The sequence below is a fragment of the Phodopus roborovskii genome, unplaced genomic scaffold (assembly GCF_943737965.1).
Source record: "Phodopus roborovskii unplaced genomic scaffold, PHOROB, whole genome shotgun sequence".
Classification (NCBI taxonomy): domain Eukaryota; kingdom Metazoa; phylum Chordata; class Mammalia; order Rodentia; family Cricetidae; genus Phodopus; species Phodopus roborovskii.
Window position 1 is genome coordinate 4,566,816 of NW_026126412.1, and position 13,599 is coordinate 4,580,414.

The window sequence follows — 13,599 nt, forward strand, 5'->3', positions numbered from 1 at the left end:
GGAATCCTACGGAAGTGCCTTGTGCATCTTGGACCTGTGCTGCCCACCTTTTTCTCCACTGGGTGTCTTGTGCTTGGGCCTTCATATTGAAATTAATTGAAAAGTACATTTCTGAACTACGAAAAATGTTTATCTGTTTTCATCTGAGGGATCACATTGTAATGAATATATTTACATCTCATTTCAAGAAAGCAGGGAAGAATGGTAAGCTCTCCTGGCAGCTCAGCTCCCCTCCTCTTCAGAGCCCTAGCAGCAGTTCACCCTTGAACCCATAGGCCACTAGCCAGTCTGTGAAGATTCCCAGTACTTTCTAGGAGTCCCCAGGTTAAACAAGACCATCTTTCTGTCCCCTCTGCTTCTGGTTTCCAGACTGCAGGAAAGTGAATTTTTAGGCCCAAAGGCTCCACGCCCAGCCTGGTTTCAGACCATTGACCTATAGTGGGGTCACACTTTGCATCAAGATTATTAAAAATGTTAAGCGGGCTCGCTTAGGGGTTATAGGGATCTGGAAACTTCCAGACAGCAAAGTGAAGGCACACGATTATGGATGATGCCTGAAAGTGAGCTCTTGCCTCATCTAAACCTGTCTGAGGCCAGCGGGTGGGGGATGTGTGAGAGAGAGAGGTTTTATTTTTAACAATCTGGCTTTATTAATACGTCAAGGAAGCACTCCCTCGGCAGCATGTGTTCTCACAGCTCCAACTCATATTCCATAAAACATTCATACTCTGAAGGCTGTCACAGACCTTGTCCCTCATGGATGCCCAGTTAGATGCTTCAAGGAGAGGTATCTGTTCTCCAAGGGCCACTAAGGCCCAAATGGTGCTTTGGGGAACAACCCAATCCAGCTCAGCTTTCTAACTCCTGCTACTAGTTTCTGAATTCGAAATGCCATGGGGTGAGAGGTGCTGGTCTGTTAAGGGGTGGTAGAGGGGGCTTGTGTCCAACCATTACCTCTCACTGGAGCTCCAATTCCAACTGGGAAGCTGGGGATAAGAGACCCGGTGAGAAGGGCAAACCATGAGTAGGTAGATATCCAGGGATGCACAAGAGGGAGCAAAGTCAGAATTCTTGGTGGTGACATTTCATCTTGCCCAGAGGCAGGGAGAGGTGAGACCTAGAGCCCAGAGCCAGTGGTCCATCCAAATTCAAAAGTTGTAAGGAGTCTCTCCCCCACCTCTGTGCAGGGCCAGCAGCTCAGCAAGTCCCTACTTGCAGTTATACTGTACTTGTGCTGTGTCCCAAAGGCAAGGAGGCAGCCTGCCCCATTCTCTGCCTAGCTGTGCTCAGAGTTGCCCTTGGAGTGGAATCACAAAGACAGCTGCCACCAAGTCTCCTGCCCTTCCCTCCAGCACAGCCTGGCCTTTCGTTCAGATTTACAAAAGCAATGCAAGGGCTGTTGTAAGAAACAGATGCAGCCAACTTAGCATTGGGCCTCAAAAGTCCCCTCTCCCTCTCAAAAATCCAAATTCAAACAACATTAAAGACAGAAATTATTCAGGGTTTCTCTTGCTCTGAGGGTATATAGCTCAAGTAACCAGACACAGGGGTTTTGCTAAATTCTTTTATTTTTGTTTAAATTTTCACTTCAATTTTAATTCTTGAAGAACAGCCCGGACAACATATATCGCACTCATTATAAGAAGCAAAGGGTTATATCAAAAATTATTAGTATAGAATCACAGGAAATCTGGTTTGGAACCAGAAAAAAATACAAAACAGATATAGATACATAGACACAGGACATTTTTTATAATTATTTGGAAAATGTTATTTTCCCCTAATCTTGTTCCTTTTTTCTTTATGCGCATACGATGTTTAAATTTTACAAAAAAATGAAAATAAAGACTAGTATCTTACAAAATGAATAACAATGTTCAGTGTGTGTGTTTCTACATAGGATTCAGTCCGTTTCCATATGAGTTGTTTTCTGTACAGAATATATCCACATCCATCCACAATCAATCCTGGAAGGTCCATTAGAGTCCTTCTATTTTATTAAATTTCTCATGGTCTTCTCTTCAAAAAATTTGTTTTCATTTTCTCACCAGACACAAAGTCCTTTCTTTTTCCTTTTCAATGTACTTACATCATAGATCAGACCCTAAATGGCTGGAAACTTAGGCTGCATTCCTGCAGAGTAGGCTGTCCTTGCCCCCCAGCCCCCCTCCCTTCTGCCTGGCCTGCCTGGTCCATCATGCCACATTCCCAAGGCTTTTGAGTCCTTGGTCTGGGTGAGTCCTCTTAGTGTCTAGAGGGTGGGGGACTAGGGCAGGTAGAATGCCGAAGGTCTAGGAGCACTGGATGGACATGTAAGGCCAGTTGAAACTGCTCCCAGACAGCAACATATCTCGGATGAGAGTTTCGATGGGGGTTTTACCTACCAAACGGACGAAGAAGAGCTGCTCGATGACAGATGAGGACACAGTGCGAAGAGAGGGCAATCGCAGCAGCAGTTTGCCAAAGCGGCTGGGCTGGTTGGGGTACTGGCTCCTCACATACTCCTCCAGTGCACACTGCGATTTCTCCTGCAGACTTTCGATGTGGGCAGCATCGGACAGGCCACAAGCATCTGCCAGAGCAGCCACAGGAGGGAGAGAAGGAAAGAAGGGACAGTTGGTTAGGTTAGAGAGCAGTAAAGGTGCACAGCCATTAATGTTTTGAGGGAAAAAAATAATTAAAAGAAAAAGAAAAGAAATCCTTTCCTCTATGCCTCTTTTCTCCTTTCTGTGACATTTTCTTTCCCCATCCACCATACAAATAAAAATCAATCCACCTCCCCACACCTAAGAGAACAAACAGTAGACAAGACACACATGAACACAAAAGTACAACCTTGCCATCACTTTGTTATTTTCCAGTTCACCATTGGATTAAATACTGTGCGGTGGTGAATCCATGTTTGCTATGTATAGGGACCTGTTCTCTCCTGCAGGGGAGCATCTTTCTGGTTATGTACATTAAAAGAAAGGCCTTTGCTCCTTTCCCTCCTGATTTTGGGGTGCTTGGGACCCCTAAAGAAATGTGCAGCCTTGGAAGCAGTTTTCAGAGGCTCCTTGGAGTCTCCTCTCAAACCCAAAGGATCCCAATAAGCAAGCTGAAGGAGTGAATACACATGGCAGCGGGTAAGGGATCACAAGCTGTCAGAACTGAGAATCAGATCAAGCCCATGCAGTAAGCAGTATAGGATTTGAGATCAGCTATATATGCAAGCATGGACTCTGCAACAAATCCTCAGTGAGAGTGGACATTTCTATCTGTTCCTTAGATCAAGTAATTGAAAATTGGTCACATCTCTGTAAGCTATATAGTAATCAAAAGGAATATGGCTCTGTTACTCCAGGCTGTGGAAAGGAAACATCGACAGGGATCAGACACAAAGCTAGGCTAGAGACAGCTGATGCTTCTGTCTCAGAACTGGGGGAGCAGAGAATTAAACATGAGTTTTTGGGAAAAATAGGTTTCCTGTAGCAGGATTAAAGGAGAGGGGACAAGGCAACTGCAAACCTTTGTGCTTATTTCAAACTGACCAAAGCCCTTTTTTGGTCCTCTAAAAATATTTCAAGACAGCAGATTGTCCTATATCCACTAACCAGGGCCAAGCAAAGGGGGAGCAACATGGAATCAGAGAAACAGAGTGAAGCTTCCGCCTTTCTCCCTATGTTATTTCTTAATATTAATAACACATATTTTAAAAATCAGGAAGATCACAGAGGAACCCTTAGCCAGTCAGGAGGTTGAGTAGAGATCAAAGATGGAGTTTGCTAATACATGGAATTTATGAATGGCAACATCTGAAAAGTGACACTGTAGAGTGAGGAAGTATGACCCCGAGAAAACAAACTACTCAAAGCCAAACATGTGCCCGCTGTTTCCACGCTGTGTATCCTTACAGTTCAAGGACTGGAGTCACAAAGCCTTCTACCACCTCCATCTACAAGGGCATGGCCTCCAGCAAATATATAACTCAAGAACTTCTGAGGCAAGTCTCCTTTGACCTCAGGTCCAGCCTGGGTTCCTCTCAGATGTCTAATTACTCCATCTGGCTGATTCAGTCCATCTACACTGGTTTGAGTTGGGGAGCCAGGGAGATTTTTATGGCCAGCACTCCAGGACAGGAACATTTCAGGGCTTTACTGCTTAGAGTGAGGACTCTGAGGTCTGCCCTTGGGCCTGCTTTTAGCCTTGCTGAACAGCCATCAACAGACTTGTGTTTACATGTATCTTGTGTTCCATGCATTTTCTGTCCTTCATGCTATGGGATAGTCTCACCCACAGGCAACACAATATGAGAAAGGTCCATTGATATCCTGACAAATTTTCCCTTAAAGATTCATATGGCATGTCCTGTCCTCAGGTTAGTAAAACATTAGGGTCCTCACAGTATAAGATCAGTTCCTCACTCCCACATAGGTGACTCCAAGAATGAGAAGTCTGGACAGGAACACTAGGGCCCTGCACTGGCTGCCTCCACCTCTGAGATGGAATTCCTGTAGCTGGTTTGCCTGGCAGGTACTAGTCATCCACCAGGAGTCCTAGTTCTGGCCCAGCTTCACACACTGAATAGTCATTCACCATGCAGCAGAATTTTCCCATCTGTGGACAGACAGTATGAGTGCTTGAATCAATTGGTGAGTTGTGGTGGCAAAGAAAGGTGAGCAAAAGATGCAAATTAGTATGTATTTGCACTTGATGAATTATATTTTAGATAAGAAAATGAAACAGAATATACAAAATTCACATCTTACTTTTTATATGGTAGTGTCAATGTGGGAACCTTCAATATTTCTTCTACAGTATATGGAAAAGAAATTATGTAAATAAATAACCATTACTGCCCAGGCCCTCCTGGCTTAGCCTTTGTAGTGCAGAGGATGTATTTCATGTTGTGCATTCAGAGAGTTTAGTGTTCAGGAAATACAGATGTAATCAGCTGCCATAACTAGAAATCAAAGTTATTATTGTGCTGAAAATGGATTTATTGTATTTATGTTAACTAGATGGCTCTTTTCAGAGTCAGTCTCATTTATTTGAAGGAATATTTAGGTATATGAATTAAAGAATTTTTTTAAAAGCAAGTTCAGGTCATGACCTAGTCTTTGGATGCTGTCCAAAATATTAAGGATTAAACATACCATCCGGAGGCCAAATGTGAAAACCACCATGGGGACCCCCATGCCAGCCAGCTTCAAGTACTTAGCCAGAGCAAGCCACATTGGACAATATGTCTAAAACTGTCTTTTCCATCATTCAAAGTTTGCTTAAAAGTTGGACGACTTTGAGAAGGCTTCCCATGAATTCCCTTCTTCCCATGAATTCCCTTCTGGCTAGCAATCAAAACAAGTTCAGTCAAAAGTGGAAACGTGCTGTATGGAAAGGGGGTGGGTGAATTACTACTGACAGTTCTATTTCCATTTTCAGATATTCTGCTTGCAATTTCCCAACAAAATAATGTTATTGTTCACTTCTCAGCACCTCTTGCACCTTGAAGACATGGTTCAAAAAACTTCTTTGGAAAACTTTGTTTTTAAAAGAACTTTTCACAGGAATGCTTTAGGATGGAAAGCTGAAAAGTGAACCCTGGATAATACTGCAATGTTCCCTGCGGCCGCACAATCCTAGGCCTCTGTCTGGGAATCGGCACAAGATCAGCAGAGTAGAGGGTATTCAAAGAACTTTAGGGACCTCAGAAGAAGGGAAGAGAGACCTCTCCTGAGAAAACCTCTGTCCAGCTCCAAGTCACACTTCTGCTTAAAGACACCTCACTGGGTGAGATTTTAAAACCCTGGCTTCCCTTAACTGGCTCTCTTTCTGATGGATTTGGCTAAAGCCATGGGTAGGAGAGCGCCAGCAAGGCCTAGGCCTGCCAGAGTCAAAGGAGCCTGGTCGCTGCTTCCCAGGCTCTTTGTCACTTTAGAAAAACACACTTCCATCAAGAAGACTTATTAAGATAAAATGCATTCAAACACCAAGGAACCTATTCAATAAATCTTCCATTTGTTTTAAGTTTTGCACTTTATCCCCTTGCAAAGAATAACCCCCTCTCTCACTAGCAGACCTGCATTTGCACTGAAAATAAAGGGGGGGGGAAAGTCCATGCTTCTAGCCACCTTGCATACAAATGAGCTGCTCTTGTCTAAATAAATTATCTGCCGCTCTGATCGGTATTAATACTACATTTGCTACATTACAATATTGTGCAAATTTAAGAGTCATTTTGATACAATGTAAATATGATTCTTCATGCATAGAAGTCAAGAAATATTGATATATTATCCCACTGCTTACTGTTCTACAAGGCCTTGGGATAGAGATTTTTGCCATCTCTGCTCAAGGATGGTTTTAATTTGGCTTTAAAGGGCCTGGCTCTAGGATAGATTTATCAGAATGGTTTATTTGTTCTCCTAATGGAAGAATTAAAAACAATAGTACCAATAGCAGTGGTAAGACTGTAGCTAACCTTACTCATAGTGGGCAGGGCCCAAGGCCCATCTAAGCGCCTTTGCCCCCCACCAGAATCCTTTCGGGCTTTGTTTGTATTTCCGCTGGTACCTGCTGTCCCTGGTGTTTATATGTTTCCCTCTTGCGGGTTCCAATAATAAAAGGCAGCGAGTGTTGTCACAAGCTCAGACCAGAACCCTTCAAAGGCAATGTTAATGCACTTTCCTAGAAGTTAATTTGAACCATCTATCATAAGAGAGATTGTTAACATGCATGCTACCACCGCCTACAATTAATTTGATATTTTAAAGGCATCCTTTTAAATTTCCAATGTTCGTGTGTTTTGCATAGCTATGAAATTTATCTCCGGGCCTAGAATCCTCTCGTGCTTGCGGGTTTTACAGTATTGCTTTTGTTTTTTATCTTTCTTGTTTAGATCGAATCCGTTTTTTACGACCCTCAATAACCCCAGCAACTGCAAACATGAATGGTTTCCGATAAGGGAAAATCAGGCAGCAATAAAGCGGGATTATTTATGATTTATTTGTGCGTATTCTTCTCTTTCCGCCTCTGTCTGTGTCTCACTGTCGGGAAACTCATCCAAGGAGAGTGCTACACAGAGTAGGAAGCCACCTTCCCACGTTCTCTTCCTTCTGTATCGTTCCTCCCCCAGAAATGCTGAGCTCTGACACACACACACACACACACACACACACACACACACACACACACACACACACACACACACACACAGCCAGACTATCCACAGTGTACTGCCTCTCCCCTCCCCAGACCGTCGCCCCAGTCTAAGGCGGTGGTCCAGGCCATCAGGCCAGGCCGCCGGCCTCACCCGAACCTCCTCCGCTCCAGTACCGCTAAGCTCACAAGATGGCAGCGGCGCGGCCGGCGACATCCACGTACCGAGGCTGCAGACCCTGGGCAGGCCGAAGGTGGAAAGAGGGCCGAGCCTCACATTGACAGTGGCGGCGTGGGAGATGCGGGAAGCTAGGCTCCCGCTGCACCGTGCCTGCTCCAGCTCCCTGCATAGCCTGCCCTCCCCGCGACCGCATCCTCACCTGACGTGAACAGCACGATGGCTTTGAGGCAGCTGTACTCGGCAGAGTCGACGTGCAGCGCCTTGAGCTTCTCCACCTGTTCCTGAAAGATGCGGATGTGGTCCATAAAGGCCACGACGCGGTCCGCGGACATGGGCGAGGCGTGGAGGCCGGCAGCGGCCAGTAGCGGCGCCACGTGCAGGGGCATGGAGCACTGGGCCGCATTGAGCACAAACAGCTCGCTCCAGGTGAGGCGTAGCAGAGACACCTGGTCTGTGATTTGCAGATCCGGGAAGAAGGGGATGTTGCGGGCCCACTCGACGGCGCTGAAGAGGAGGCGCGCAGCCAGCTCGCAGATGTTCTCGATGCCCATGATGTTGTTGGGCTGCATGCACTGGCTGCCATAACGAGACGTGGGGTAGGGCTCTGCGCGCAGCAGCAGCGAGATGTAGCCGGACAGGTAGCAGTGGCCATTGAGGGGGTCCCCGTTTGTGAGTGCGTACTGGCCTGGATTGGGCTGGGTTGGAGGCATTCTTCCTCGCTGAACCGCTGACAAAAAGAAAGAGAGAAAAGAGGCAATGTGCATCCAGGGGGCTTGTGAATATCGCCGAGCCGCGCGCACCCAACGCTGCTGTGCAGTTCTTTCCCGCAGACACACTCTCTCAGAGCATCTTCTCCTGCTGGCTCTAACTCACAGACCATATTGCCAGGAGATCTGGGGTGAAGCCCTCTGTCTGGCTCGAAGTGTTCATCCATAGCCTGCACCTCTGGCTATTTCAGCAAGGGAAGAACTAGGCCTGACTTCAAGGCCCCTAGCTCTGCTTGGCCAAGAAAAGTACCATCCAAACCCCAAGCTACTAAGAAACAATACACAGACAAATGAAACCCCATTCATGCTCTCAGAATTACTTAAATCGAAGTTTTTTTTTAAAAAAAAAAGTGAAACCGGAGAAAGGCTGTAATACCAAGCACAAGCCGTAATGCCCTCTCCATTTCAGTGCAGCGTTCAGTGCATAAAATGTTCCCATAACCTCTAAAGTGCTACCGAATTATCTTTAAAAGAGATACAAGTTACATATCTTACTGACCACTTACAACTTTTGATCAGAGAATAAGCATCCCCCAACCCTTTCCCACCTCCCCACAACCTGCTTGCCCCATTCAAAGTTCTCACTGTTAAAAGCAACAGAAATTTAAAATATTTCAAGAAAAAGTTGAACTTACAGTAGCCAAACATTATCGAAAAAAGTAGGAAATATAATTAATGTCTGTCCTGCGCGGTGCCACTGCAACCTGCAGCCAGCTTTTGCCCAGTGAATGCACGAGCTTGCAACTGCAAAAACACTGGATTCATTAACCATCTGAATGCAAAGCGTAAGCATGCTTTGAGTTCTTAAAGCTGACCAAAGTTGGGTTTTTTTTTTTTTAATGTGTATGTTTTACTTCGACAGTGCCAGCATTTGAAATTGCCATGTAAACAAAGGCAACTTTAGGGAGAGTTAGGGCTTCTGAACTCTCCCTCCCACCCACAACAAATTACTAGAGATAGGTCCATGTCTACAGAGTTCTCCCATCTCAGGTTTGTGCACTGTTTTCTTTGGGTTTTATTCCAAGGAGAGTTCCAGTGCAATTTACATCCTTGAAACACAATGGTTAGAATTCTTTTTCTAATTATAGTTTTGAACTTGGCAGTTATTTTTCAATTAAATGAGAGAACAACTCAAAGTTGTTGTTGTTGTTTTCCAGATGCCTACAGACTCTCCCTGGAGCTACAAATGAAGTTGTCATATTTGCCTTCTCCTTGAGATCTAAAGGAATTCAATTTCTTTTCTTGTGGCATATAAAATATAACTCTGAAGTCAATTACAAGAAGAAGTAATCTACATTCTGCAAAATTGACTGGTTCACTAATTTGACTGTAAGATATCTTTAATGATTGTCAGGAGATAAACTTTAACTATAAACCGCTAAATATATTTGTAAGAAGAGTGCTCCATCTCATGCCACATGAACACGAGGCAAATCGAAAATCAACATCAAAAGTTGTGTTTAATAAAAAAACAAAACCCATACAACACATCGATTAAATGATGCAGAAGCCCATGCCAGCTGCAGTCTATGCATTATAGCCAAGTCAGAAGGAACGGTAAATGCCGTTGTAAATCGTAATTTGTATGCAGTATTTAAGCAGAGGGTGGAGTTTGATGAAGAAATAAAACGAGTATCAAGCTCTAAAAATGACAACACTATGAAGGCAGGGTTCAGTCACAAACTTTCCTTTCAAAGTGGAAGGGTGAAAACAAGGCCACAGCTCGGGAGGAGGCGGCCCCAGATCCCAGCAGAGGAGAGGGAGCCAGTGAACAGGCCAGAAGCCCCCCCTCCCCCTAATTAGACCTACAAGTGCAATAAATCTCACTCCTCTTTTTCCAAGCTAAGCTTCCTAAAGGTTGATGGCAGCAATGAATCTATGCTTCAGGGTCCTCCAGCCCCATCCCTCTCCCATTATAAATAAAGGGTACGGTGAGGTGGACGGGAAAGTGAAATGAATAAAAACAAAACCAAAAACAACCAACACGAAAACAATTTTCTGCGAGAAATAAGCACCCCTGCCCAAGTTCATGCCAACAGAGCCCCAAGCATCCTCACACACAGGCGGGAGCGAGACACACACGGAGCACATCCAACAGAGGAAGGGAGGGGATTTTTAAGCCACAGCTCACAATCCCAGGGACACAATCCTGAGCAGGCAGCGGGAGGGGTGGAGGAGCCGGGGAGAGGAGCGCAGGCCGGGAGGGGGAGGCAGCGGCAGCGAGCTGGAGGGGGGGGGACGCTGGGGGAGGAAGGCAGCGAGGATTGGGAAGCCTGGACCGGCTGGGACCACAGGAGCCCCATCCCCACAGCCAAAACCACCCGGACGAAGGAGAAAGAAAGAGCAGGAAGGCGGGCGAAGCGCAGGGAGAGAAGCAGAGAAGAAATATTCACCTTCCCGCCTCATGCCCACTTTGAGGCACTTCTTGAGGCGGCAGTATTGGCACTGGTTGCGGTGGTGCTGGTCGATGGGACAGTTCCTGTTGGCACGGCATGTGTAAGTTAAGTTCCTGCGGACGCTCCTCTTGAAGAAACTTTTGCAGCCCTCGCAGGTGAATTGGCCGTAGTGCTTGCCGCTTGACTTGTCCCCGCACACCACGCACTCGATGTGCTGCTGGCTCTGGCCCGAACCGGGCGGGCCCTGGCCCTTGTCCCCCGCCGTGCCTGGGGTGGCGGGCGCTCCGGGCTGGCCCGGGGTCTGCGGCGTGTGAGGCGCGCCGGAGCCCGCCTGCTGCTGCTCGCCGCCGCCGCCGCCGCGGGCTGCCTGCGCTGCGGGGTTGGGGCCGCCGGGGTTGCCCCCGGCCACGTCGTCCTGCGGATCTCGCCAGCTGCTAACTACCATTGCCATATCTTAGGGCCCGGGGAGCGCTGGGGGGAGCCGAGCTGCTCGCCGAGGGCCGCGGGGCGCGCGGGCGCGCTGGGAGGGGAAGGGGAAGGGGGAGGGGGAGGGGGAGGGGGCGGGGGGCCCACCGGGCGCCCCGGGGTCGCCGGAGCCGAGCCCGAGCCGGGCACCGGCCTCTGCCTGCGCCGCCGCCGCTGCCGCCGCCGTTACTGCCTCGGCCGCCCCGCTGCTGCTGCGCGCCCGCCCGCCCTGCTGGCGTTTTGTTGTGGTTCCTGCTGTTTTCTTTCTCTCTTTTTGCAGCCCCCCCAGGCTCTCAGGCTCCCCCCCCAACACCCCTGCTCCCCTCGCCCGCTCCCCCCGCGCTCCGTTCCTGGGGGGGCAGCGCTCTCTCCCCCCTCCCCACCCCCCGGCGAGCGAGCTCCGTTCTCTCGCTTTTTTCTTCTTCCCCAAGTTGCAAAATCAGAAATGGCACAGGCGGCAGCCGGGAGCGGCGCGGGGCGCAGCGCCGGGGGCGGCGGGCATGGGCCACGGCGCGCGCACACACTCGCCCTCCGCCTCGCCCGCACCCCCGCGCACACACACACTCGCACACACACTCGCTCACCCGCGCCGGGCGCCCGCCCGCCCGCCCGCCGGCCGCTGGGGCTACGCGCAGCGCGCGGGCTGAGCCGACATAGAGGAAGCGGCGAGGGCGGCGGCGGCGGCGGCAGAGGAGGAGGTCGTGGCTGCAGGCGCCGCTGGAGGAGCCGCCTCGGCTGCGGCTGCGAGCGCCGCTGGAGGAGCTGGGGCCCGGGCCGGAGTCCGAGCTGGAGTCGGGGCCGCAGCCCAAGCGAGAGCCGAGGCCGGGGCTGCCCGCGCCGCCGCCGCTGTCCCGGCGGGAGCCCTCGCCCGGCTTCGAGAGTGCGGGGAGCGGGGAGAGCCGAGCGAGATGCGGGGCGAAGATGCTGGCGGCGACGATCAGGGCTCTCGGGTGTCGGGGGGCCAGGTCCAGGGCCGGACGCAGCCAGCCATTCAGGAAGGCAGCGCTGGAGAGCGGGAGGCAGCCGGCAAGGAAGATCACACACTTTGCTCTTTTTGTTGTGCGGGTGGCGCCGGGTTCTCTCTGCCTTCTTCTTTCGGGAGGTGACGGAAGGGGGAGAAAAATCGAGATAATTCACGCCGGCGAGGAATTCACAGCGAAATAGGAAAAAAAATAAAAATCAGAAGAAAATACTTGAGAAAAAAAGGAAAAAGAGAAAGCGGGAGAGACATCCAAAGTAGGTCGAATAAATAAGCCTCTTCTTTTCCTCTTTCTTGCTTCTTCTGCTTCTTCTGCTATAACACACAGAGCTAGTTAAAAAAACCCTGGAGATCGCCCAAAAATGTTCTTTTTTTAGTATTTTAAATAAGTGCTCTTCAGCCGGGAACCAACACCCTCCCTCCAAAAAAATCATATATGTATAAAATAACGATAAGAAGAATACGCAGGGGGTGCCTCCTCCTCCCCTTTTTTCAAGTTTAGTCTCTCTTCTGCAGGCACGGAGTGAAAGAGAAAAGGAGGAGGGAGAGAAAGAGAAAGGGGGACAACTAGTAGACTATGTAAGAAAAAGAAAGGGGGAAGATAGGGCAAAAGAGGAGAGTGGGTGAGAGAGGAGGGAGACGGGAGGAAGAGCAGAGGAGAGGAGAGGAGAGGAGAGGAGTGGAGAGGAGAGGAGAGGAGAGAAACCAAAAAATTGAATGCGTTTAAACGGGAGGACACTCAGAGCAATGTTTCCGAAAGGGGGATCTGCGCGAATGTCTGTATATAGTGAACTTTGACACTACTATTGAAACTGACACGTTTCTATGGAGATCGCTGCCTTATATGGAGCTCGTGTCAAGGAGCCAAGAGAAGGGCTGCTGGCAACTGATAATCAAAGGCGACTGACTGGTCAGAGCCCTGAATGGGGGGGAGAGAAAATGGGAGGCTAAGGTTAGCCAAGCCTCCTGCACGCCATTGGTTGGAAAGGCCTTCCCCCTCCCCCCTCCCTTAGCTACCTACAGTCTGGGACGTCGAGGGGAGGAGGAGAGAAAGTGAGGCGGGGGGTGTGCTTCTGACAAGCGCAATTTACATTGAGATCGCCCTGCGCTGCTATTTACTCTGAGACCTGATTAGTATGGGTCGTGTATGGTCACACACACACACACACACACACACACACACACACACACACACACACACACAGGAGGGGAAAGGGATGAAGAGGGAGAGAACACATTCCGAGAGGAAAAAACGAGAATGAGAAAAAATATTTTATGTCTTCTGAAAAGTTTTTAAAATAAGGTTTTATGAGCGTAAAGAGTGTCACTGAAAACGTTAGGAAAAATTGATAAGAATGAAATCACCATTTTAAAGATTTGTGAAGTATACTGGGTCTAGAATCTTCGTTCACATTCAACATAATCCATAACCTGGATCGGGCTAATTTCATATTATTAAAAAGCCTCCTTATTTAAAAAATTGAAGTATATCATAGTTTCGGAGGCGTAATTACGACAAAGCACACTCATAAAATTGCAGCTACTGCCACAAATTCGATCCGAATCGATGGTTCCTATTCATTTCAAAGATGATCTTAAAATACACTTTTCAATCAATCCCGCTTTTTCTTCTTCATCATTTCTATCCTCGATGCTCCAACTCCAAACAATGCT

The 13,599-nt window shown here is 48.4% G+C and overlaps 1 protein-coding gene across 1 annotated transcript; it reads right to left on the reverse strand.

Annotated features, from left to right (window-relative positions):
- Positions 1-1,550: 1,550 nt before the first annotated feature.
- On the reverse strand, positions 1,551-10,937 carry Nr2f1 (nuclear receptor subfamily 2 group F member 1). Its single transcript, XM_051182792.1, has 3 exons — positions 10,479-10,937; positions 7,518-8,045; positions 1,551-2,572 (listed from the first exon to the last, which is right to left on the reverse strand). Exons 1-3 carry the CDS (start codon positions 10,930-10,932, stop codon positions 2,292-2,294), a joined length of 1,263 nt encoding a protein of 420 aa, XP_051038749.1. The 5' UTR covers positions 10,933-10,937; the 3' UTR covers positions 1,551-2,291.
- Positions 10,938-13,599: the final 2,662 nt, after the last annotated feature.

What these genes read in the sequence shown, in the direction of transcription:
- Nr2f1 (XM_051182792.1), bottom strand. Translation starts at nt 10,932, where the DNA reads ATGGCAATGGTAGTTAGCAGCTGGCGAGATCCGCAGGACGACGTGGCC. An exon ending in AGTGGGCATGAGGCGGGAAG is followed by an intron (nt 8,046 to 10,478) that starts GTGAATATTTCT and finishes TCTTTTTGTCAG; the next exon opens with CGGTTCAGCGAGGAAGAATG. An exon ending in CATCGTGCTGTTCACGTCAG is followed by an intron (nt 2,573 to 7,517) that starts GTGAGGATGCGG and finishes CTGCTCTGGCAG; the next exon opens with ATGCTTGTGGCCTGTCCGAT.